Source organism: Pezoporus wallicus, unplaced genomic scaffold (assembly GCF_028554395.1).
Source record: "Pezoporus wallicus isolate ANWC-B61680 ecotype Strahan unplaced genomic scaffold, APGP_CSIRO_Pwel_v1 contig_8837, whole genome shotgun sequence".
NCBI lineage: Eukaryota > Metazoa > Chordata > Aves > Psittaciformes > Psittacidae > Pezoporus > Pezoporus wallicus.
Genome location: NW_026636730.1, coordinates 2,410,709 through 2,435,674, shown reverse-complemented (window position 1 = coordinate 2,435,674; position 24,966 = coordinate 2,410,709). Strand labels below are relative to the sequence as shown.

The window sequence follows — 24,966 nt, the reverse complement described above, 5'->3', positions numbered from 1 at the left end:
GGACAAGGGATGTAGGGACAGGCCAAGGGGAATGGCTTTAACCTGCCCGAGGGGAGACTGAGATGAGCTCTTGGGCAGAAGCTCTTCCCTGTGAGGGTGCTGAGGCGCTGGCACAGGGTGCCCAGAGAAGCTGTGGCTGCCCCATCCCTGGCAGTGCTCAAGGCCAGGTTGGACACAGGGGCTTGGAGCAAGCTGCTCTAGTGGAAGGGGTCCCTGCCCGTGGCAGGGGTTGGGGCTGGAGGAGCTTTAAGGTCCCTTCAAACCAAACCATTTCAGGATTCTGCATTAAGGGTCTTTTCCAACCTAAGTGTTTCTTTTCCAAGCGGAATGGTTCTAAGGTGGAGATACAGAAGGACAGGGGGTGGGACATCCCTAGCAGGCAACAGCTTGAAGAGGCTGCGCCAGGTTTGGGTGGGCTCAGTCTTACCCCTGGAGAGCCCCGTGCTCAAGTGCCTTTGCCCTTTGGCTGTGCCGGGGTCTCAGCGCTGTGAGCGCAGGGGGGCTGTGGGCAGGTGGGGCTGATCCCTGCGCTGATTCCCACCCTGTTCCCGGCAGCACAAGCAGGAGGAGCTGGAGGGCGAGGGCTGGGAATACGCCTCGCTCTTCGGCTGGCGCTTCCACCTCAAGCAGCGCCGCACCGACACCTTCCGCCGCCGCCGCTGGAGGCGCAGGATGGAGCCCCTGGAGCGCACCGGGGCTGCCGCCGTCTTCGCCTTGGAGGGGGCCCTGGTGTGTACCCACCTCCCCCCAGCTCCTGCGGATGGGATGGGGTGGGCCCCAGGGATGCCCGGATGGTCCCCAGGGATACTGGGATGGGATGGTCCCCAGGGACTGCTGGTACAATGGTCCCCAGGGATACTGGGATGGGATGGTCCCCAGGGACTGCTGACACAATGGTACCCAGGGATACTGGGATGGGATGGTCCCCAGGGACTGCTGGTACAATGGTCCCCAGGGATACTGGGATGGGATGATCCCCAGGGACTACTGACACAATGGTACCCAGGGATACTGGGATGGGATGGTCCCCAGGGACTGCTGGTACAATGGTCCCCAGGGATGCTGGGATGGGATGGTCCCCAGGGACTGCTGGTACAATGGTCCCCAGGGATGCTGGGATGGGGTGGTCCCCAGGGACTGCTGGTACAATGGTCCCCAGGGATACTGGGATGGGATGATCCCCAGGGACTACTGACACAATGGTCCCCAGGGATACTGGGATGGGATGGTCCCCAGGGACTGCTGGTACAATGGTCCCCAGGGATACTGGGATGGGATGGTCCCCAGGGACTGCTGGTACAATGGTCCCCAGGGATACTGGGATGGGATGGTCCCCAGGGACTGCTGACACAATGGTCCCCAGGGATACTGGGATGGGATGGTCCCCAGGGACTGCTGACACAATGGTCCCCAGGGATACTGGGATGGGATGGTCCCCAGGGACTGCTGACACAATGGTACCCAGGGATACTGGGATGGGATGGTCCCCAGGGACTGCTGGTACAATGGTCCCCAGGGATACTGGGATGGGATGGTCCCCAGGGACTGCTGACACAATGGTACCCAGGGATACTGGGATGGGATGGTCCCCAGGGACTGCTGATACAATGGTACCCAGGGATACTGGGATGGGATGGTCCCCAGGGACTGCTGGTACAATGGTACCCAGGGATACTGGGATGGGATGGTCCCCAGGGACTGCTGGTACAATGGTCCCCAGGGATACTGGGATGGGATGGTCCCCAGGGACTGCTGGTACAATGGTCCCCAGGGATACTGGGATGGGATGGTCCCCAGGGACTGCTGACACAATGGTACCCAGGGATACTGGGATGGGATGGTCCCCAGGGACTGCTGATACAATGGTCCCCAGGGATACTGGGATGGGATGGTCTCCAGGGACTGCTGATACAATGGTCCCCAGGGATACTTGGATGGGATGGTCCCCAGGGATTTTGGATGGGATGGTCCCCCAGGGGGCCCTGATAAGATGTTCACCAGGGACACCTGGAGGGGATGGTCCCCCAGGGAGCCCATATGGGATAGTCCCAGGGATCCCAGATAAGATGGTTCCCAGGGACCCCAAAGCCCATTGTCTGCCCATTGCTATCTGCTGCCTGCGCCGCTCTTTGCTTAGCCAATATTCTGGCTTTCTTAATTCCCTGGATTTCATAATCCTTTGCCTTTTCCAATAACTAAATGCGAATCAACCATAGCACAAAGCCCCTATTATGGGATTTCTTATCCCCCCCGCACCTCCATTGGCTTTATTTCCTCCTCCTCTGCTCTGCCTTTCAACCCTGTCCAGTGTTTGAACCCAGCAGCTCCTTTGGGACACAAGCAGCTCCGTGGTGTTCACAGGCATCATCTTGTGCTTGCCCCATAGATGGGGGTCCCAGCAGCTGCCCACCCCCAGGGCTGTCAGTGGGATCCCATCTTCTCCCCTTTCCCCCTGGGGTCCGTCGATGGGATCTTCAGCCAGATGCTTCCTCCCTTTGCATCTCAGCAGGGAATATCAGGGAGGATTTAGCTGGAAAACCCTATAACGTGGGGTGTGTGTCCATGCACATCCATGGGGCGGTGCTGGGTCCCTCCATGCCCATCCCTGGCTCTGGAATTGGATGCAGGGTTCTGATGGAGCTGTTTGGTCTCTGCTTGATCACACACTTCACCTACAAAACTGGCCTGTGGGTTGGATGCTGATGGACCCATCCGGGGTCCGCCATGTACCAGGGGATGTGGGGGAGACCCAAGGGAGGGAAATCCCTTCCCTATGTGTGGGGCAGAAGCTGAAGCAAAGGGGAAGAGGAGGACAAGCCCCATTAAAGCCATGTGGCACCGGTGCTTTGCCGATGTGGTGCCAGGGGGGTCCTGGTTGCTTTGAACATCCCCTGGTGTCACTGGTGAGCCACTGAGACGAGGCCTCAGCGCCATGGGTTAGTGGTGGCCTTGGCAGTGATGGGAACGGTTGGACCTCTTGGTTCCTCTCTGCTTTCCTGGGGCTGAAGAGCCTGAGGGTCCCCCGATGGGCTTCCAGGAGGCACCGGGAGACCCACGTCCTCTTGGACACCCCTGCGGATGCTACCCCGCAGTACCCATCGCTGACCATGCCTTGTTTCCTCCTGCAGGGGGGAGTGACAGACGACAAGAGCGATGATGGCAAATCCATCTCCACCCTCAGTTTTGGTGTCAACAGACCCACCATTTCCTGCATATTTGACTGTAAGGCCCCAGGGGATGGAGGGCAGGGCGATGTTCCCCTGCGCTGAGGTCCCCATAGCTCAGTGTTCCCATCCGCTTCCTCTCACCCACCTCGAGTGCGGGAGGGTGGGGAAGGATGGGGCATGGTTTGTCCTGCTGGGAGCATCAACATGCTCAGGGCTTGATGCTCCCTTGGGAAGCCATAGGGAGGATTAAGCCAACCTCAGACATGAGCCTGGGGCTGGTTAGAGCCCACTGGTGAAGGCTCCATCCCTGGTGCTGTTCAAGGCCAGGTTGGACAGAGCCTTGGGTGACCTGGTTTAGTGTGAAACAACCCAACCCATTCTGGGGTTCTATTCCCCTGGTGCCCTGCATTGCTCCATAGGGAACCAGACATGGGAACAAAATGCATCTCTGAGCTGCTTGTCCTTCGTCTCTGCAGGTGGGAACAGGTACCACCTCCGCTGCTACATGTACCAGGCACGGGACCTGATCGCCATGGACAAGGACAGCTTCTCGGGTAAGCCCAGATGCTGCCCTCCACTGATTGTGCTTGTAATGAGTGTGGTAACGAACGCTGGGGGTGCCAGAGGGGAGACTGAGATGAGCTCTCAGGCAGAAGCTCTTCCCTGTGAGGGTGCTGAGGCGCTGGCACAGGGTGCCCAGAGAAGCTGTGGCTGCCCCATCCCTGGCAGTGTTCAAGGCCAGGTTGGACACAGGGGCTTGGAGCAAGCTGCTCTAGTGGAAGGGGTCCCTGCCCGTGGGACTGGAGGAGCTTTAAGGTCCCTTCCACCCCAAACCACTCTGTTCCTATGATGCACTGATGTGTAACGAGCAGTGCTCCGCAGCCAAGCAGCAGAGGACGTTGGCACGAGGCTTTCCCAAGCCTGGGAGCTTGAATTCCCATCAGCCAAAACACATCAGTTGCAAGAGCTCTCACCTGAGAGGCCAACAGAACCCGGCAGTTACCCAGGGCAGGCCTGAGGCAGAGCTGCTTGCTTTGCTCATTGCTTCTTCTCCCTGACCCAAGGTGATGCTGGGTGGCAGGAGGTGATACTGGGTGGCAGGAGATGATGCTGGATGGCAGGAGGTGACGCTGGGTGGCAGGAGGTGACGCTGGGTGGCAGGAGGTGATGCTGGGTAACAGGAGGTGATGCTGGGTAGCAGGAGGTGATGCTGGGTGGCAGGAGTTGAAGCTGGGTGGCAGGAGGTGACGCTGGATGGCAGGAGGTGATGCTGGGTGGCAGGAGGTGATGCTGGGTGACAGGAGGTGATGCTGGGTGGCAGGAGGTGACGCTGGATGGCAGGAGGTGATGCTGGATGGCAGGAGGTGATGCTGGGTGACAGGAGGTGATGCTGGGTGGCAGGAGGTGACGCTGGATGGCAGGAGGTGATGCTGGATGGCAGGAGGTGATGCTGGGTGACAGGAGGTGATGCTGGGTAGCAGGAGGTGATGCTGGGTGGCAGGAGTTGAAGCTGGGTGGCAGGAGGTGATGCTGGGTGGCAGGAGGTGATGCTGGGTGGCAGGAGGTGATGCTGGATGGCAGGAGGTGATGCTGGGTGACAGGAGGTGATGCTGGGTAGCAGGAGGTGATGCTGGATGGCAGGAGGTGATGCTGGGTGACAGGAGGTGATGCTGGGTGGCAGGAGGTGACGCTGGATGGCAGGAGGTGATGCTGGATGGCAGGAGGTGACGCTGGATGGCAGGAGGTGATGCTGGGTGGCAGGAGGTGATGCTGGGTGGCAGGAGTTGAAGCTGGGTGGCAGGAGTTGAAGCTGGGTGGCAGGAGGTGATGCTGGATGGCAGGAGGTGACGCTGGATGGCAGGAGGTGACGCTGGGTGGAAGGAGGTGACGCTGGGTGGCAGGAGGTGATGCTGGGTGGAAGGAGGTGACGCTGGGTGGCAGGAGATGACGCTGGATGGCAGGAGGTGATGCTGGGTGGCAGGAGGTGATGCTGGGTGGCAGGAGGTGACGCTGGATGGCAGGAGGTGATGCTGGGTGGCAGGAGGTGACGCTGGGTGGCAGGAGGTGATGCTGGATGGCAGGAGGTGATGCTGGGTGGCAGGAGGTGATGCTGGGTGGCAGGAGGTGATGCTGGGTGGCAGGAGGTGACGCTGGATGGCAGGAGGTGATGCTGGGTGGCAGGAGATGACGCTGGGTGGCAGGAGGTGATGCTGGGTGGCAGGAGGTGACGCTGGGTGGCAGGAGGTGATGCTGGGTGGCAGGAGGTGACGCTGGGTGGCAGGAGGTGACGCTGGATGGCAGGAGGTGACGCTGGATGGCAGGAGGTGACGCTGGGTGGCAGGAGATGACGCTGGGTGGCAGGAGGTGATGCTGGGTGGCAGGAGATGACGCTGGGGGGCAGGAGATGATGCTGGGGGGCAGGAGATGATGCTGGGTGGCAGGAGGTGACGCTGGGTGGCAGGAGGTGACGCTGGGTGGCAGGAGGTGATGCTGGATGGCAGGAGGTGATGCTGCAGGAGGTGATGCTGGGTGGCAGGAGGTGATGCTGGGTGGCAGGAGGTGACGCTGGATGGCAGGAGGTGATGCTGGGTGGCAGGAGGTGACGCTGGGTGGCAGGAGGTGATGCTGGGTGGCAGGAGGTGATGCTGGATGGCAGGAGGTGACGCTGGGTGGCAGGAGGTGATGCTGGGTGGCAGGAGGTGACGCTGGGTGGCAGGAGGTGATGCTGGGTAGCACGGTTGGGTAGCAGACAGCTCCAGAGCAGAGGGCAGTGGTGTTTATAGTGGCACATTGCCCCAGACCACCCCCATGTGCAGCAGCATCACAGGGAGGGCTCTGGGCTGGTGTGAAGGTGATGGAGCACAGGGGGGAACCTCCATGAGATGTGCTCAGAGGTGGGAATTGGGACCTCGGAGCAGACGGGCGCCTTCTTCTCCAGCATCCTCCTGATGTCTGTGGTTGGATTTATGTGCCCTCAGCATCCGGGTGCTTGAATCCTTGCAGGGAATGGGGGCAGCAGCCTCCTGGGTGTGGGGGATGCAGATGGGATTTGTCCTGTGGTTTGGGGCAGGCTGGAGAAGAGAACCCCCTTTTATTAGGAATGAAAGAACTGATTGAAAATGCAGTTGGGAAGGAGCGTACCCAACGGTGGCTGATCCATAAACCAGTTTGGGCTTGTTTGCATGGCTGAACATTCAGTGGAGTTGCTGCTCCTCTGCTCTCCATCCTGGGAATGTTGCAATGGGGCTGGGGGGTTTCCTTGATGGAAAACGGGGCATCCTTCAGACTGGGCTGTAAGAAATGCCCCTTCATGGATAAAAGCACGGTCACAGGTGGAGAAGAGGGCGTCCTGGGTGTTCTTTGGGCTTTCCGTGGGGCAGCTTTCCATGTGCTGCTGCTCAGCACGTCCCCAGCACAGCTTCAGGCACTTCTGGACCTGCAATCCCTGGGCTGCTGTGCTCGGGATGTGCTGTGCTCGTGGGTTCTGGCTTAGGAACTGAGGTCACAGTAAGATGGGGTTTATCTGTTGGGCAGCTCTCGGGGTGCTGGGAGGTGTTTGGGTGTCGAGGGGGTGGGTTTGGGATCATCCTGTTTCAGCAGAGGCTGGAGCGCGGCTGTGGATGTGCCAGGAATGGTCCCTTTGTGTTTGAGCCGGAGGGTCCCACATCCCTTCCCCATCCCACTCAGTGGTCCCCATTAGTGGTCTGGGATGTCCTTTTGAGGTGGGAAAGCAGGACAGTGGGGGTGTTGTTGTCTACCCCTGAGCTGGTGCTGGAGCTGGGGCAGTGCAGAAAGACCCCATCATAGAATCACGGAATGGTTTGGGTTGGAAAGGACCTTAAGGTCATTCAATTCCAGCCCCTGGCCATGAGCAGGGACACCTCACACTAGCTCATGTCACCCAAGGCTCTGTCCAAGCTGGCCTTGCTCTGTGATGGGGCCATGTCTCGGATGTGAACAGGTATCCATGGAGCATCCACCCTCCTCTGCACTGATGCATCCAGCTTCCCTCCAAGGTGTCCCTGACCATCTGCATGAGGATTTGCACTGGGAGTGGGCACCAGTGATGGATCTCAAACAGGATACAGGGACAGTGTGGGGACCCACAGTGAAGAATAGCCCATGGGGACCGTTGGGCATCACCCTGCTGGGCACCAGCACCGCAGTCCCGAGGAGCTCCTGCTTCCCATTGAAGGAGAGGGCCTTGGGGTGGTCAGAAATGCCCTAGGGAGGTGCAGAGCACCCCAATGCTCCCCAGTGTCTGTGCCCCGTCCCCTCTGCACCTCCACAAAGGGCTGGTTGTTGGGAGCGGGGGGACCGGGGTGATCCCACGGCTGCGATCAGTGGAGCAGGGAGGGGAGTCCCTTCCCTTGGAAGAAGCCAGCCAAGGACAACATGAGCAACACGGTGCCACAATGTGTAATTGTGATCTCCTGTGCCTTAACAAAGCATAAAGGAGTTCATTAAGGGGGCTCTACACAGTTCTACAAACAAACCTTCTGTGCACGGCAGGGGCTGAACAAAGAGGCTTTATGGAGGCCTCCTTTAAAAGAAGAAGGGGGGGGGGGGGGGGAAGGCAAAAATTCCACATCCAAATCCCTGGTTTTCTTGTTTATTGTAATGCGTTTTGCTTTGCTCTGCCTGGAAGGACGCGTGTCAGTGGGGAAGGTTCTTCCCAGTGTGAACAGTGCTCCCTGCAGCCCCCACCTGGAGCATCAGCCTCCTGAAACACATCTGCTGCAGGGCCAGATGCCCAGGAAGGGAATACATCCCCCTGGATCTCCTTTATCCTGGGGAGAGGGGAGGGATGCGCATGGGATGCATCCCTGCTCAGCCAGCATCCCAAATTGGTTTGGGCTGAAAGGACCTTAAAGCTCCTCCAGCCCCAACCCCTGCCACGGGCAGGGACCCCTTCCACTGGAGCAGCTTGCTCCAAGGCCCTGTGTCCAACCTGCCCTTGGACACCTCCAGGCCGGGTTGGATGGGGCTTGGAGCTCCAAGGGTTGCATGTGTAGGGTCTGCAATGCTCCTGGCCACCGGCAGGGCTCTTGGAACTGGTTTTGGGTTGGGCTGCTGGGTGCTGCTGGACCTCAAACACTGGTTTGGGGTATCCGTGTGTCGTGCTGGGTGCCACGTGCTGCCTGTGTCCTTCCATAAAGGCCAATGATGCCTCCATTCATTGTGGAGGTTGGGCTTTGCAGGCAACCAGAGCTCAGGGGTTCCCCTGGACCAGTCGGATGGGATGCTGCAGTTGTGGAGGTCTCATCCCTGCCAAGGACCTGTAGGTGCTATCAGGTTATGAAGGGTGTCCAGTCTCAATGGGGCCTTACAACGTGATCCCATGGCATGTTTCAAACACTTCACCCAGCCTTGGCCCCTTGTGAGGGGTAATTCCATAGGATGAGACTCTTCAGCTTCAGTTTTATGGTTGGCTTGGTGGAACCTGCAGAACCCCAAGTGTGAGTGCAGGTGGGCAGGGGGGGACTGCGCCTCCTCCCCTAATGCAAGAACTGGGGGTGCTCAGGGAGTGATGATGGAGGGAGCTGGGTACCGCAGAGCTCCATGAGGGGCTGGTCCTTCACACAGATCTGAGACCTCACCAGGGGATGCAGTGGGTTCAGGCAGGAGAAGGCCATGGAAGACACCCCCTGGAGGGGTCCATAGAGACATCACATCCAGCTTGGGAAGTACCGGAGCTGGGAATACCTGATGTGTAGGGATAAGTGTTGGAGAACTTGGCCTCATCCCCTTCTCAGTTGAAGTTGCCTGGGCCATGATGGGAATGTCATTGCTGTCCCTAGGAGACCCCCAGATCCTGTTCTCAGCCCTTCAATGACCACAGATTGCTTTCTCCTCCCTGGTGGCTCCAGTTCATCCTTTGCCTCTTGTCCTACATCCCTTGCAGATCCTTACGCCATCGTCTCCTTCCTCCACCAAAGCCAGAAGACAGTGGTGATCAAGAACACCTTGAACCCCACCTGGGACCAGACTCTCATCTTCTATGAGATCGAGATCTTTGGGGACCCCCAGAACGTGGCTGAGTCCCCTCCCAACATTGTGGTGGAACTTTATGACCAAGACACCTACGTAAGTGTGTTGGCATGAGCTGGACTTCACGGTGTGAGTGCGCTGGGGTGGATGGGACAAACGTGTCACCATTCCTGCCCTCTGGAATGCAGTGTAGCACCTCTGGGTGGCTCAGGCACCGAGCTGGACACTCAGAAGACGTCTCTGCTAGTGATGTCCTTGGTGGCCTTGCTTTAGTCACCGAAGCTGCATCTATGCAGAGTGGCCAAGCTGACCATGTTTCCTTGTGGGAGAAGCTTGGGATGAGGTGTAAAGCGGTCATGCAAGTAGGGGACCAGGCACTGTGGTTTGCTCAGCTGCCCAAAGGTATCCAAAGTGCCTCGTAGTGATGGCATCTGGGGGGTGCCAAGATAACCCCACATGCAGTGGTGTGTGCAGTTCTGGTGTTCCCAACGCAAGAGGGACGTGGAGCTGCTGGAGCGAGGCCAGAGGAGGCCATGGAGATGCTGCGAGGGCTGGAGCAGCTCTGCTCTGGAGCCAGGCTGAGAGAGCTGGGCTGGGGCAGCCTGGACAAGAGAAGGCTCCTCAAGGGGAGACCTGAGAGCAGCTCCAGTGCCTGAAGGGGCTGCAGGAAAGCTGGAGAGGGGCTTGGGACAAGGGATGTAGGGACAGGCCAAGGGGAATGGCTTGAACCTGCCAGGGGTTTGGGACTGGATGATCTTCAGGTCCCTTCCACCCCAACCCGTGGCTCTCAGCAGCCTCCTGTGCCTGCTTCCTTCCAGGGCGCAGATGAGTTCATGGGGCGCTGCATTTGCCAGCCCAGCGCCTCCCGCTCCCCGCGCCTCTCCTGGTACCCTGTCCTCAAGGCGAACAGGAACGTCGGGGAGCTGCTGGCTGCCTTCGAGCTGATTCAGAGGGAGAAGGTGAGCTCCCATCCACCGGCACCCACTTTGCAGCACCCAGTGCCTGCGGCTGCCCTTTGCTCACCGTTGGTGCCTGCAGGGGGTTTGGGAGCCACAGCGGGTCGTTGTTCTTGCAGCGCGCAGTGCTGGCCATCCACGTAAGGAGACACGGAGGAGGATGCTCTTCCGAGCCAGCCTGGGTGGGGGAGACTCCTCATCATGCCTCGCGTGCCCTCATGTGCTTCCCCACCTCCCTGTCACCTGCATGCGCCAGCCCTTTGCCTCTTCGATCTCCGCCTTTCCACTGGGCACAGTGCCTGGCTGCAGCCCAGATGTGCCTCTGTGCCAGGGAAAAGGGATACATTGGGATGCTAAACTCCCTGTCCCATTCCTCCCTCCCAGGGAGGTGTTAATTGGCAATGAGGGTCCCACAGCTCCCTCCTTGGTCTCTCTGATGTCGCAGCTCTGCTGCTGGAGGGATGCTGTGCGTGATGCTGCTGCATCTGCAGGGGTGGATGTGCTGGGTTGAAGCCTTGATGCACCACTGAGGGGCTGCTGGATGGGCATCGGGGGGTGTCTGCTGTGGGGTGGGGCACAGAATCATCTGCAAGAGGCCTCTTCTTCCTCCTTACCCCTCAGAAGATACTGAACTGGGTGGGGAAGACCTTGGGGGTCCTCTAAAGGCTGTGTCTGATCCGGGCAGAAGGCACCCGGGTGGATTTCATTTCATTCTGCCTACAGGAAAGCTGGAGAGGGGCTTGGGACAAGGGCCTGTAGGGCCAGGCCAAGGGGAATGGCTTGAACCTGCCCGAGGGGAGACTGAGCTGAGCTCTTAGGCAGAAGCTCTTCCCTGTGAGGGTGCTGAGGCGCTGGCACAGGGTGCCCAGAGAAGCTGTGGCTGCCCCATCCCTGGCAGTGCTCAAGGCCAGGTTGGACACAGGGGCTTGGAGCAAGCTGCTCCAGTGGAAGGGGTCCCTGCCTGTGGCTGGGGTTGGGGATGGAGGAGCTTTAAGGTCCCTTCCAACCCAAACCAGTCTGGGAGAGCTGATGTTTCCATGTTGGACAGAGCTGAGTCACCCCGTGTGTGAATGGAAACCCTGTGTTTTCTCTCCACAGCCGGCTGTGCACCACATCCCTGGCTTCGAGGTAATGCCCATCTCCTGTCTGCAGGCTCTGCACCCCTCAACCCATCCCCTCCCCTGCCCCTGCCGGCTCCCAGCTCCATCAGTTCTCTGTTTGCAGCCCTCATCCATCCATCCTGTCTTAGGGACTTCCCTTGGGATGAAGGAATTCCCATGTAGAGATGCCAGTTTCCTTCAGGTGATGGTAGAGAGCTGCAGTGGGGGGGCAGCTCGCTTCTGATCCATGAGACAGGGTAAATGTGTCCCACCCCAGATATAACTCCTTAGGTGTCAACACACAACTGCCTTCCCACCCTGGGATCATGTCAGCATTCCCATCGCAAGGGCTGTGCTTCCCAACAGCTCCAGCGTGTGTCTGAGCACAGGCATGAACTGATGCTGGGCTGTAAATGGGTTTAAGCCACCTGCACTGGTTTCTTCTCAAACCTCAGGGTGTTTGGTGTGCAGGAGCTTGGAAAGCATCCTTTGGTATTCAGTTATCAGCTACAGTTACAGGCCTTAGGATGGAGTGTGGATAGGAGCTGCTCTAATGCTTTACTCTGCTTCTCCTCTCCAGAATGAGCTCTCCTCCACCCTGGATGAGGTGAGTCTACAAGCTTTACTTGTCTCTTCTGCTCTGAGCTTGTTGAGATTGTGTCTCCATGGGGCAGCCTCTGCTTTTCACATGGGTCAAGCCAAGAGCATGAGGCTTTAGTAGCATGAGTGATCACCAGCAGGACAGGGCAGGTGGGCTCCATGCCCAGCCCAGGAGCATTTAACCTCTGTGGGACGCGTGTGCATGAGGTTTCCTGGTGTTCAACCCTTCCAAACCAAGCATGCAAGAGCCAAAGTGCCGGGCTGGCCTTTGGCTGGACCCCAGACAAAATCCCAGTTGAAGTTTGTGGCTTTCCATGGGGAATTCGCCAGGAATTGGGGTGTTTGTGGGACTGTTGCAGCTGCTCTGAAGGAAATGCTCCCATCAGCATCATGAGACACTGCTTGGGCAACCTGTCAGAGCTGCTTCCCAGACCTTGTGCATCCATAGAGCAGGTCATGGGCTGAACCAAGCCGTGTCTGGGTAAGCTGGGAACTGAACTAGGGGTACATCTATGTGAGTGTTGGCTTGCTCCTAGGATCCAGTTAGCCCCAGGGTGTGGGAGACGAGCAGGGAGGGATGTGAGGCATGCACAGAGCCTGGCCACAATTCCATGGGGAGCTGGATGGGATAACCACGCTTCGGCAGGACGGGTTTCTTCCACCCAAGCAGCATTTCCTGATGCTGTGGGGCTCACCTCTGTGTTCCCTATGGGCTGAGGTGGATGAGCTCAGGTAATCATAACCATCTCTCTGCTCTTTCTCCTCCGTTGCTTGTCACTGCCATTTCCGGATGGGGCCCTGCACAGCTCTGCACCCCTGCCTTGTTCTCCGAGGGGCTCCTCCAATGGGTACCTTCCATGTCCTCTCCTCTCCTCCTCTGCCCTTGCCCACAGACCAAGCAAAGTCCCGACAGAGACTCCCGAGCTCCTTCAAACCCACCTTTCCTGCAGGAGCCCCATCTACACCAACTCGCCAAGGCTGCATCCCAAGCAATGATGCCAGCCTGAGGTCTCCAGGCCCTCAGCAGTAAATAAGAAGTCTCATGGAGAATCTGGTTCCTAAATACATCATTTGGGCTCATGACACATCTGAACAGGCTGGCACCAGACCTCCTGCTCCTGCCTTTCTCTTTGGTACAAGCAGGAGCAGCCTTTTGGGGCTGCATCCCCTCCAAGCACTGGGATTTGAGTCCCTTTTGAAACAACATGGCCCAGCTCCATACTCACCCTGGGAGATGCTTCCAGCCTGTTTTGACTGGGCTGGTCTCTGCTGACTTTGCTCCTCTCTCTTCCAACCCTGTATCAGGGGCAGGGTTGGATTAGATGATCCCCAGAGCTCCCTCATTCCCCCCTCATTCCCTCTGGCGTGTCCTTGTTCCAGCCATCCCAGCTGCAGCAGACCCTTTCCATGGATGGCTGCTCCATCCAGCCTGCTGTGTCTGGGCATTGCTTGTTCCCTTCTATCACCCTGAACCCCCCTGCCCCTGCCTCATCCCAGGCCTCACTGCTCATTCCTCTCCCATCTGGTGGAGCACTCAATGCTGGAGCATTCAGCTCAGGCCCAGGGGAATGACTCCTGTTGTTGGCAAAGCAAGAGGGGAGCAGCAGGGAGTGGGAAGGGTTTAGAAGTGGCAGTGTCCAAGGCCAGGTTGGACACAGGGCTTGGAGCGAGCTGCTCCAGTGGAAGAGGTCCCTGCCTGTGGCAGGGGTTGGAGCTGGAGGAGCTTTAAGGTCCCTTCACCCCAAACCATGCCATGGTTCTATGATCTCTATTATGCAACTTAAAGACAACTTCAGCGCGTTTAAAGTGAGAAATGAAGATCAGTCACTGTACAAGGAGAAACTGAGGCTCCTCTTGGTTCAGTCCGTGCTTGATGTGCTCTAAGTGCTATGGGCCACAAGCAAAAGCTCTTCAAGGGCCGTTAGGTCTGTTCCTCTACCCCAAGGAAGCATCAGTGTTGGTGGTGCAGTGTCTGAGCAGCCTGAAATAAGGGCTCTGGGTAAGCAGCTGGGACACCAGGAGTGCTGAGCGCCCAAGTGATGCTGGGGATGCTCTGCACCAATCCCTTCTCCTTAGGTGCTCACTTCCTGCATTGCCCTTTCCCTGCTGGCACTAACCATTCCTGTGAGCATGTGGACCATGGGAGGGAGGATTCCCTGCCCCAGATTTACCATCTTCCCTATGTGGCAACCCAGATACCTGCCCTGAAATGGAGTTACCGACTACAGCTACCAAGCACCTCAATTCAGCAGCCACCAGCCACTGCCAATGCAAATCTAAGCTGAGCATCTGGCATATCTAACATGCCACCATGAGACATCCCTTTGTAGAGCATTGTATGTGTACAGACACAAACCTGAGCCAATCCCATAGTTGGGATGTATACACACTGGATTTAATGCAATAATGCAAAGAATGCTGGTTCCTAAACTGGTTCCCACTGCCCTTGGTTGGGTGCTGCATTCTTAGAGGTTTTGCTTTCAGTCCTGCCTTTTTGGTGAGCCTGAACTTGAAGATGCAGATCAAGGTGAAGGTGAAGTGTGAACCCCTCAGCTGCTGACCAGCTTCGGGCTCACCCTGAAGGAAATCTGCATGTGTGTGCATAGGTGGCTTTGTGCAGTCTGGAGAAGAAAAGGCTCCTGAAGGGGAGACCTGAGAGCAGCTCCAGTGCCTGAAGGGGCTGCAGGAAAGCTGGAGAGGGGCTTGGGACAAGGGATGTAGGGACAGGCCAAGGGGAATGGCTTGAACCTGCCCGAGGGGAGACTGAGATGAGCTCTTAGGCAGAAGCTCTTCCCTGGGAGGGTGCTGAGGCACTGGCACAGGGTGCCCAGAGAAGCTGTGGCTGCCCCATCCCTGGCAGTGTTCAAGGCCAGGTTGGACACAGGGGCTTGGAGCAAGCTGCTCTAGTGGAAGGGGTCCCTGCCCGGGGCAGGGGTTGGAGCTGGATGGGCTTCATGGTCCCTTCCAACCCAAACCATTCCATGATTCTTCATCCAAGGCCTCTCCTGTGCCCATCAGCTTGGTGGCTGCCAGTTATGGTTCATAGCTGAGCTGTGGTACGAACAATGGCCCCTCCTGCATCCACAGGCAATGCCCACCTCCATCCCATGGTGCTGCCCACACTAAATCACTGCTTTTGGGGAGCTGGTCGCAGCATCTCACTGTGCCCAGCTCAAGGAGCTGTATTCCACTAATGACCCCCTGCTGCTGCTTCCTCCCCTCTCCTCATCCCCTGGTCCCTGTCTCACCATGGTCCTGGTGTGGGATTGATGTTGTTCCACCCCTTCCTCCTCTAGGGGAGCTGAACCCCAATGGAGGGCAGATCCTCTTAGTCCCCTGGGAATGCTCAGGGATCGCTCCCAGCAGTAGGTGTTTGATATTTCCAGGGTCACATTCAACAGAGAGAAGCCGTTTGGAGCACATTCATGCCCCAACCCTCAGCTCCCCCTGTCCCACTGGACTGCTGGGGGAAGATGAGTTCTGCATGGAAGGAGAGTGGTGGCACCCATCACCGGGAGGGGTTGGTGTCCCCTGGCATGCCCTGATGTGTCCTTTGCCTCTCTGCTCCTGCAGTCTGAGGACTCGGACCTGCCGTACCCCCCACCCCAGCGAGAACCCAACATCTACATGGTCCCCCAAGGCATCAAACCGGTCCTGCAGCGCACGGCCGTTGAGGTGAGTGATGGGGAGCGCAGCTCATCCCCTCGTGGAATAACCCCCAGACGTGTGTCCCTGATGGGGAGGTGGGATCCAGGCTGGACCCTGTGGATACAGAGTGCCACCAGAGCTGGGAGCTGGTTCTGCTCATGGCTTGTCTGTCAGAACAGTGTTATCTCACTGGGGAGATGTCTCACCAAGCAGTCAAGTTCTACAGCCTGGACCACACTTGCTCTTTAGGACAGGCTGGCTCACACCAGGGTGATACTTGCCCAAGGCAGACATGCTCCATTAAGAGATGAGCAGTTGTGGACCTGTTGTATTGCTGCAAGCACAGGAACGCTTGCTGTGTGACCTGGTTCCTCCCAGCACCGCTGTCCTACACGATTGATTCCCCTCTCCTTCACGGTCGGGTTTACCTCCATTGCTGAGGAGCTCCGTGAGGGACCTGGAGCTGGATCCTTGGCTCAGTCTTTGCTGCCTGTTCCCCTCAGATCCTGGCCTGGGGGCTGAGGAACCTCAAGAGCTACCAGCTGGCCAGTGTCACCTCACCCAGCCTGCTGGTGGAGTGCGGGGGCCAGTTCGTGCAGTCCTGTGTCATCAAGAACATCAAGAAGAACCCCAACTTCGATGTCTCCGTGCTCTTCATGGAAGTGGTGAGTGCCCTGCGGTGGTGGGGTCACAGCAGAGCTGCTTGGGAAGGACCTCTGAGGGCCCATAGCAAATGCATCTCGTGGTGTACATACGCTTGTGAGATGCACCTCGAATCCTGGGTTCAGTTCTGGGCCCCTCACTGCAAGAGAGACCTTGAGGGGCTGGAGTGGGGCAGAGAAGGGAATGGAGCTGGTGCAGGGCCTGGAGCACAGGGGTGATGGGGAAGGGCTGAGGGACCTGGGGGGTTCAGTGTGGAGAAGAGAAGGCTCAGGGGGGACCTGATGGCTCCCTACAAGTGCCTGACAGGAGGATGGAGCCAGGAGGGGCTGGGCTCTGCTCCCAAGGAACAAGGGATGGGACAAGAGGAACCGGCCTCAAGCTGCCCCAGGGCAGGTTTAGATGGAGCTGAGGAACAATTCCTGCCCCAGAGGGTGCTCAGGCATTGGAACAGGCTGCCCAGGGCAGGGCTGCAGGCACCATCCGTGTAGAAGAGGCCTCAGTGCCATGGGGCAGCGGTGACCTTGGCAGTGCTGGGAAGGGTTGGGTGAGCTTAAAGGTTGGGTGAGCTTAAAGGGCTTTTCCAACCCGGTTGTTCCTATGGTGAAGCTGATTGTGCCCTGCCCAGCCTGGGATCCCTTTGGTGCTGTGCAGAGCAGCTGCTGTCCCCGTCCTGTGCAGTGACGTTTCCTGCCCTCTGCCCACAGCGTCTGCCCAAGGAGAGCCTCTACAGCCCCCCCATCGTGGTCAAGATCATCGACAACCGCCCGTTCGGCCGCCGGCCCGTGGTGGGGCAGTGCAGCATCCGTGCCCTGGGGGACTTCTACTGTGACCCCTACCAGGAGGACAGCCACAGCCCCCAGGAGCACACAGGTACGTGCTGGCAATGGGACCACGCTGGTTCCCCACCCGTGGAACCATCCAGGAGGAGCTGGGGGTCGCTGTGTGGGGATGCTTTTCACTCACTCCAGCTGCGTTCTGGTTCTGAAAGCCAAATCAATGCCAAGGAGGAGTTTAGCACCGGGTTGGTTGTGAGATGGGCTCGGTGTCCCTTGGCCAAGCTGCTCAATGTGCATTAACATGAGCTTTGGGTGGGGTGAAGGCTCCGGGCAAGGCTGATGCAGTGATTTGGGGTGTCTGTCAGCTGGATGTCCTGGTCATGCTCCTGCTCGCTCTGGTTGCAGATGATGTGAGCCTCACGCCCAGGGATGACGTCCTCATTGACATCGATGACAAAGAGCCTCTTATTCCTGTCCAGGTATGGAGAATATCCCATCAATAGGAAATGGGTTTCTTATTTCATGTGATGAGGAGGAACTCGTGCAGATGTGAGGCCATGTCTGGTTGTAACCTTCCCTTTGCAGCTTCCACCTCTGTTTCCATCCCTTCTCCTCCACCATGCCACAACAACCAACCACAAACTCATCCTCTACCTCTACCCTTAGTATGAGATGTCTTTGCTCAACAGACTCTCCATGCCAGGCTCTCCCCTTCACACGCACACTGTGTGTATTGGATGCTGGAGCCTCTGCCCAGCTCAAGGCTTTCAGGCTTTAGGTTAAGGAAGAGCCAGGGTTTTGGGCAGTTCTCAGCCAGAGCGGTGGCTGTGGGACTCAGCCTGTTGTGGGCTTGATTGCAGCTGGGCCTGCTCGTGCCTCCCTATCCCAAGCACTGATGAGATCCAGGTTGGTGCTCCCAGGCAAGGTCACCCCATGGTGAGGCACATGGAATGGGCTGGCTTCTCAGGTTCCCCACCAGCCAAGAAGTGGGATGTCCAGCTCAGCTCCCTGGCATCTTGTCTGGGAGGCTTCAGGATCCAATAGGAACTGGAAAACCTTGGCCCAAGAGAGCAAGTGGCATTGGAAGGAAGAAGCAGCTCCAGGAACAAACCCCTCCTGGCAACCCACTTGGCTTCCTGTTACCTTGGCATTTGTCTTCGTGGTTTACCATAGTGCTTCAGGTTCTGTCAGTGAAGTAACTGGAGCATGTCTAAAACCCACACCGAAACCAGGCTTAGAACAGGCACCTTCACTTCTGCAAGTAAGGAAAAGCCCTTTTCCTAGTCTAGTGTAGAGAAAAGAGAGGGAGACATGGAATAATGTGCACAGGAGGGATGGGATGCAGGACCTGCCTTTACCTCTGATGAGCTCCGTGATGCTGCTGCAGGTGATGTCCCTTTGCTGCACCCAGGAAGCTGGTGGCACCCAGAGCCTCCCCCAGGGCTGCATTGGGCATCATTTCTTATGTGTTAATAGAAGAACCTACCCAGCTTTCACTTGATTTGACTATATTTTGGGGGGGCATGTTCATAGAATCATCATGGAATGGTTTGGGTTGGAAGGGACCTTAAAGCTCATCCAGCTCCAACCCCTGCCATGGGCACCTTCCACTAGAGCAGCTTGCTCCAAGCCCCAAGTTACACTTTAAATTCTCCCCCTTTCTGCTTTTTTGGGTCGATTTTCAGTAAAGCTGCTGTTCTGCAGCCATATACCAACCTGCAGCACTTCCAAGGTGCAGTGTTGCTCTTTGAGAGCATCAGAATGACCATCTCCGTGAGTTCCTCTCCTGCCTTTTCTGGTGGCAAACCCCTGTGTTAAACACAACGGATTTTCCAAGCCAATTCCTTCCCTCCAACCTTCCTCTTCCAGCACCATTTCCCACCCCTGATGTTTCTATGTCTGCTCCAGGGTTGCTCCTGCTCCTTGAATGACTTTGGTGGAGGTGACAAGAGGGAAATGCAATTCCCTTTGGGAGCACGGGGGTTTATAAAGGCAATTCATGGGATGCTCTTTGGGGAGGTGAGAAGAGGATAATGTCCTGCCATGAATTCCCTTTATAAAGGCCACACAAGTGAAGGCTCTGCTTGGGGCAGAGGGGGATGTGGCCACTGTGAGACCCAGGTTTGGGGTTGATGTGGAGATGGGGTTCCTCTGTGATCCGATGCTGAAGGTGCCTGGCCAAGGCTGCGCTGGATGTTCACAGTCTGTGGGGCTGGTGGGACCCTCAGTTTGCACCTCCAAACCTTGGATTAAAACTGGGGAAGAGTTTAAATGGGAGGTGGGAAGGTGGGAAGGGCGAGAGGGAAGTGGCAGAGCCAGAGCCCTGCAGCAGAGGTTCCACAGGGAAAGACTTGGCCATTTCTTGACAGCAACAGAACACGCTGCAATGGGTGGAATTCTCCACTCTGAGCCCAGATCCATCCCTCTCTGTTTGTTTGCCTTTCTCTTTTGGGCTTTGTGTGTGGAGCAGAGGAGGATGGAACATGTTCCTGGAAAGCCAAAGCACCATTCCCATCATCTCCCTCCCTAACCTCTCCATCCTGGCTCAGTGCTGGTCCTCCCATGCTCACCCTCTCCTGGTGATGGACACGGGTTGGGGTGGGCTTTGCTTAGTGGGGGTCCCTCCATCCCTCTCTGCTCCTCTTTGGGGCCAGGTTTGAGGGTGAAGGAGGAGTTCCAGTCTCCAGAGGCCGTCTTATTCCTTCTCCTTGGGAAGGAGGCAGATGCAGGGCCAGGAGCCCATGCCCAGGGCTGCAGCCTCTGCACCGCGCGCTCTTCCAGTGGTGACCTTGGAAGCAGGAGCCAGGATTGTTCCTGCCCTGCGTGTTCGCATGGGTGTGTTTCATTGCGTGGCTCCAAAGCCTTTCTCCCTCCTTGCCAAGCCTGGCTTGGCTCCCTCCCCGATGGATGCCTGGAACAAAGGATCACTTTGTTGTCCTCATCCGAAACAGGGAAAGCAAACACGACCCCCCCTGCTCTGAGCTTGCCGAGTGTTGTCCATCGCGGCCAAGTGGGGTGAGAAGTTCAGCCTGAGGTCTGCTTGAAACCAGTCCACGTGCACGTGGGCCGTGGAAGCGTCATGGGTGCTGAATGTGGGGGAAAGAAGCTCCTAGGACTTACAGAAAGGCATTTTTCCTACAGCAAGGTCTCCTGCCCAAGCCCTTCTTGTTTGCCTCTCTGGGAGATGCCCATGGAGTGGGGTTTTGCACAAGCAAGTGGCTGCTGGATCAGTTCTTATTCCTTATATCCCGTAGCCTCCCCTTGTTCTCTGATGCCTTTCCTGGGTCCTCATCCCCATGGGAAGCAGTTGAGGAAGGAAAACCACGTGCAGCCCAAGGGATGAGCAGATATTTGTTCCTTCCGCTCCATGATAAAGCACAGAGGAGCTGTCTCCATTGGACTCCAGGAGTGACAGGGGTGTTCTGGAGGGCAGGGACCCCTTCCACTGGAGCAGCTTGCTCCAAGCCCCTGTGTCCAACCTGGCCTTGAGCACTGCCAGGGATGGGGCAGCCACAGCTTCTCTGGGCACCCTGTGCCAGCGCCTCAGCACCCTCCCAGGGAAGAGCTTCTGCCTAAGAGCTCATCTCAGTCTATTTAACAGCTCTTTTGTAGCACTGATTTTACTCCAGTTTCCCTTTAACACCCCATTTATCCTCTGCACCCCTTCAAACCCTGTCCCACCCGATGAACATCAGTAAGAACCCAGCTCCCATTCTCAAGGAGACCTCAACCTTACAGCCAGGGGCAGGGGGAAGGTGGCACCACTCAGGTTCCTTCATTCGATTGCTCCTAAAGTGGGGTTTTGCTGATGTTTAATCCTTGTTTCTCTAACCCTCATTTGAATTTGTAGCTTGCAGAAGGTCTGACCAGCTCAGCTTTAATTAACACACCAGCTTCTTGGGCCCAGCCTCATGTATGTATTGCTTTATGTTCTAACTTACTTGCTTAATGGTGTTTATGAATGATTGATGTGCATATATATATATATGTGTGTTAAAATAGAGGTGTTTTGTGAAAGGTCCCCTTGAAAATGGCCATTTCCTCTTGCTCAGGTCCATGTGCACTGCAGCCATCGCTTTGCCTTCGTGCCAAAGCCATGAGGTGGATTTTGGGATGGGGATGAGGACGTTTTCTCCCTCTTGTGCTTGTGGAGCTGGCAGAATTACACATGTGCTCCAGGCCAGATGTCTTCCGAGAGGTTCTGGCTTCTCTGTGCATGCAGCTCCCTACAAGTGCCTGAGAGGAGGATGGAGCCAGCAGGGGCTGGGCTCTGCTCCCAAGAAACAAGGGATGGGACAAGAGGAAGCGGCCTCAAGCTGCCCCAGGGCAGGTTTAGATGGAGCTGAGGAACAATTCCTGCCCCAGAGGATGCTCAGGCATTGGAACAGGCTGCCCAGGGCAGGGCTGCAGGCACCGGCCCTGGAAGTGCTCACACACCCTCGGTGCCATGGGTCAGTGGTGGCCTTGGCAGTGCTGGGAATGGTTGGACTGGGTGAGCTTGAAGGGCTTTTCCACCCTGGTTGATTCCATGGTACACTGCATTTTGCAAAGCCCCAGTGTGCCACTGAGGGCCTTCGAGGTCCCTCATCCCCTTTGGCAGCGCATCCTTGTCCGTGTCTCCTCCTGCGGGCTCAGGATGGAAGGGGCAGACAGGCTCCTTTGAGAAGCCCAAATGAGCTTTCGAGTCCTGGTGAGTGAAAACCTGGCTTTAGAAACCCAGGGCGGGAGCGGAGGGACCCAGGTTTTAGGGGAGCTGTCCCTTGGCAGAGGACCCCCATGGTCAATGCCCAAGCAGCTCCTGCATTCCCAGATGTGAAATGGCACGGAAAGACCTCCTCCGGATGCTCCTCGGGAGCGTCTCCCAGAGGAGAGAAGCTTGTGAGGAGCTCTCAGACACCTCTGAGCTATGAAAGTGCAGTGAGAAGCTTCCCTTCTCCCCTGAGGAGTACTATGAGGTGCTTTCTATTCACTCACACCGTTAGTTTGCCTGGCTCTGCTTTGGTTGTAGGGAGTACAAACAACCCATCAAGTGACAAGTGAGAGGAGCTGACCCAGGCCAAAAGCAAGAGGTCACAATCTGGGAACCATTTGGAGTAATTGGTTGTTTGCTGTGTTTGCTGCTTCCAAATCAGAGCACGGATTTCACGGCTTATCCCGTTACTGTGAGCTGGAAGAGCTCTGGGTGTTGGATATCTCCTGCTGACACGGTGGCCAAGCCACCCCGCAGCCCAGCATTGCCCCTGGTGCGTTCCCCATGCCCTGTTTTCTCCCGGTGTTTAAGCCCTGTTTGAGGAATGGTCCATGGCACTGCCGTGGGTGATGGGGGGAAGCCCTCCTAGAGCAGCCTGCATGGCAAGCTGGCTTCCCAACAGGTTTACAGGGGAAAAAACCCCATTTGAAGCCAAGGCCCTCATTGCCATGGGTTAGTGGTGGCCTTGGCAGTGCTGGGGTAAGGGTTGGACTTGATCTGAAAGGTCTTTTCCAGCGTGGTTGATTCTGTGATTCTATGATAGAGGAAAACCAGTGGCAGGAAGGTGCCTGGGGGCTGCCTTTGGCTACAGGGGGCTGATTAAACAGGAGGGACAAAACCCCACTAAACCCAAACAGTTTTGTCCTCTTCTAAGCAGAATTCCCAGTACGGTGGGGAAAAAAGGGTGAAACAGCCATAAATGGGTGATTTGTCTTTATGAACATCTGAGGGTTCACACTTGAGGGTTAAGGGAAGGATAAGGAAGTCCTCTTGCAGCCTCCCTGTGTGGATGCAAGTGGTTTTCATGGAATCCCAGCCTGGTTTGGGTTGAAGGGACCTTAAAGCTCCTCCAGCTCCAACCCCTGCCACAGGCAGGGACCCCTTCCACTAGAGCAGCTTGCTCCAAGCCCCTGTGTCCAACCTGGCCTTGAGCACTGCCAGGGATGGGGCAGCCACAGCTTCTCTGGGCACCCTGTGCCAGCGCCTCAGCACCCTCCCAGGGAAGAGCTTGTGCCTAAGAGCTCAGCTCAGTCTCCCCTCGGGCAGGTTAAAGCCATTCCCACCTGCACCCAAGGGTGCCACGCTCCCCCTGTGTGGATCCCCTTGCTTGGGTGCTGGGTGGCTGATGGCCTTCGTCACAGCCATTCCATTGCAGAACCATCGCAAACCACCCCAAACCAAGCTCCGTTTCCTGCCCGGGCTTGCTGACCTTTGGAGCAATGTAGACGGAGCCACAGAGGGATTTAGGATGTGGTTGGAAAACCCCAATGAGCTCGGCTGTGCTGTTTAAAGCCCTTTTTTGTGTTCCCAGCTGCTTGCTATGGATTCTCCATGGAGTTTTCTGCCCCGTCAGGAGGACAGGGCTGGGCTGGGTTACTTTGGTCGGGTGTTGAGCTGAGCTGACCAGGCTGCCTCTGACTGGAGCAGAGGATGCTGACACCACCCTCTCCAGGAGATGCAGGGCTGTCATCTCCTCAACAAGCACTCATGTCTATGAATGTCCAAGCTGTTTCCAGGGGGATCTTCTCATCCCAGCTGCAGAGCTTCCCCACAGCAGGAAATCTGCCTCCCAGATGTGAGGTGTGGGTCTACCTGGGACTGAGCAGCTCAGCTTCTTTAGAGGCAGGATTTAGTACCCGTATTCCCCCAGGGAATGGTGTGTGATCACAAGGAGAGCAAGCAGAAGCATTCAGACTCCAGTTATCCCCTGCTCTGCTCCTGGCTTTGCTGTCTCTCCGTGCCTCAGTTTCCCCCACCTCAAAGGTGATGACAAGGACTAAGTTCCACCAGAAGCTGATATAGCTGTTGCATGGGAATTCCTCAGCTTTCCACACCTTTTGCTCCAGATGGAAATGACCATTTGACATATGGACAAGCCCAGACTCCTGCTATCCCCATATGGGAATGCATCCAATGGGATGGGTTTGCAGTCACAGGAAACCCTGGGTAATGGGGAAAACCTTGCTCTGGCTCAGCCTCCCTGGTAAAAATGAGGTTAAAACCAATGTATTCCCTCTGGATAAAGCAAGATGGGATTGGAAATGTCTTGAGAGCTTCTGGGGTGACACAGGCCTGGATGCTGGGATCCAGGGAAGGGAAGAATCTCAATACCCTCAACAGCAAGTGGATAGCCCTGGGTAAAAGGCCTCCATGAATGTGGTTCCAGCTCACATTACAGTGGTCCCTGCTCTATGGGAGTGGTGATTGAGGGAAGAGGGATGAATGGTGATGGCAAGACAGCAAACCTTCTGGTACCCATTACAAACCTTCTGATAGCCATGCCATGTCATGTGGATAACCTGATAACCATGGGTAGGTTTCTCTCCAAACTGAAATTGGAGGCTCCATTCACTTGACGTTGAGTTTATCCACAAGTGATGCTCACCCAGGGGTGCGTGTCCCATTGGAGCTCCATAGGGTCCATGCAGAAGGTTGAAGAGGACATGCAGGATGCTGGAGGTCCTCTAGCCACCCAGGGCAGGGCTGAAGGATGTCCTAACTGAGAACCCTCCTTTCCATGCCCAAGATAAAACACTGGAGGTGATTTGCTCTATTGCCTGATTGCAGAATGAAACCCCTGAATCCAGGCGCTGGCTTTCCCATTTCCAGGCAAATGGATTCATGTCCTTCGCTATTAACATTCCATCTGCTTCTCCGTTGCCTCCTCCTTTTTTAATCCCCCTTTGTTTTGGTAACACCAGTAGAAATCAGTAAAATCTAACCAAATCCTTTGTCTTGGGGCTGCAGAAGAGCCTGTGGGTAAGTCATCGGCTCAGTTTCAATGCTTCCCTTGTAACTCAGTACCTGTGGAATGTCATAATGGAACCACGCTGGGCAGAGAGCAGCTTCTGAACCCGTAACACAAGGGAAGTGATGAAAGGCAACTTTGATTCCTGTTTTCCTCAAGAAACAAGGAGGCAGCAGAGGCCTCCCAGTGAATTCCTGTCCTGTTCAAGCCAATGTCTGTTCAAGACACCAATTTAAAGCTGCACCCTTGGCTTAGAACAGAAACCCCATAAGCCGCTGTTATGGTTCCTCCATGAGGTCAGTGTGATGGAATTCTGTGGCCTTCTAAAATAAGACATCATTATTTGT

General features: G+C 56.6%; 1 protein-coding gene across 8 annotated transcripts in view; it reads left to right on the top strand.

Annotated features, from left to right (window-relative positions):
- Window positions 1-24,966, top strand: part of DYSF (dysferlin) — an 88,896-nt gene that overhangs the window by 29,206 nt on the left and 34,724 nt on the right. For 4 of the 8 annotated variants that reach the window (XM_057401289.1, XM_057401287.1, XM_057401288.1 and 1 more), the window contains 12 exons: window positions 556-729; window positions 3,129-3,222; window positions 3,644-3,721; window positions 9,073-9,254; window positions 9,977-10,117; window positions 11,213-11,242; window positions 11,795-11,821; window positions 15,388-15,489; window positions 15,966-16,127; window positions 16,830-16,995; window positions 17,307-17,380; window positions 20,752-20,814. In XM_057401289.1, the coding sequence (XP_057257272.1) occupies window positions 556-729; window positions 3,129-3,222; window positions 3,644-3,721; window positions 9,073-9,254; window positions 9,977-10,117; window positions 11,213-11,242; window positions 11,795-11,821; window positions 15,388-15,489; window positions 15,966-16,127; window positions 16,830-16,995; window positions 17,307-17,380; window positions 20,752-20,814 (1,293 nt within the window). The remainder of the gene's footprint in view (window positions 1-555; window positions 730-3,128; window positions 3,223-3,643; window positions 3,722-9,072; window positions 9,255-9,976; window positions 10,118-11,212; window positions 11,243-11,794; window positions 11,822-15,387; window positions 15,490-15,965; window positions 16,128-16,829; window positions 16,996-17,306; window positions 17,381-20,751; window positions 20,815-24,966) is intronic. The other 4 variants (XM_057401294.1, XM_057401291.1, XM_057401290.1 and 1 more) reach the window with 1 other exon arrangement.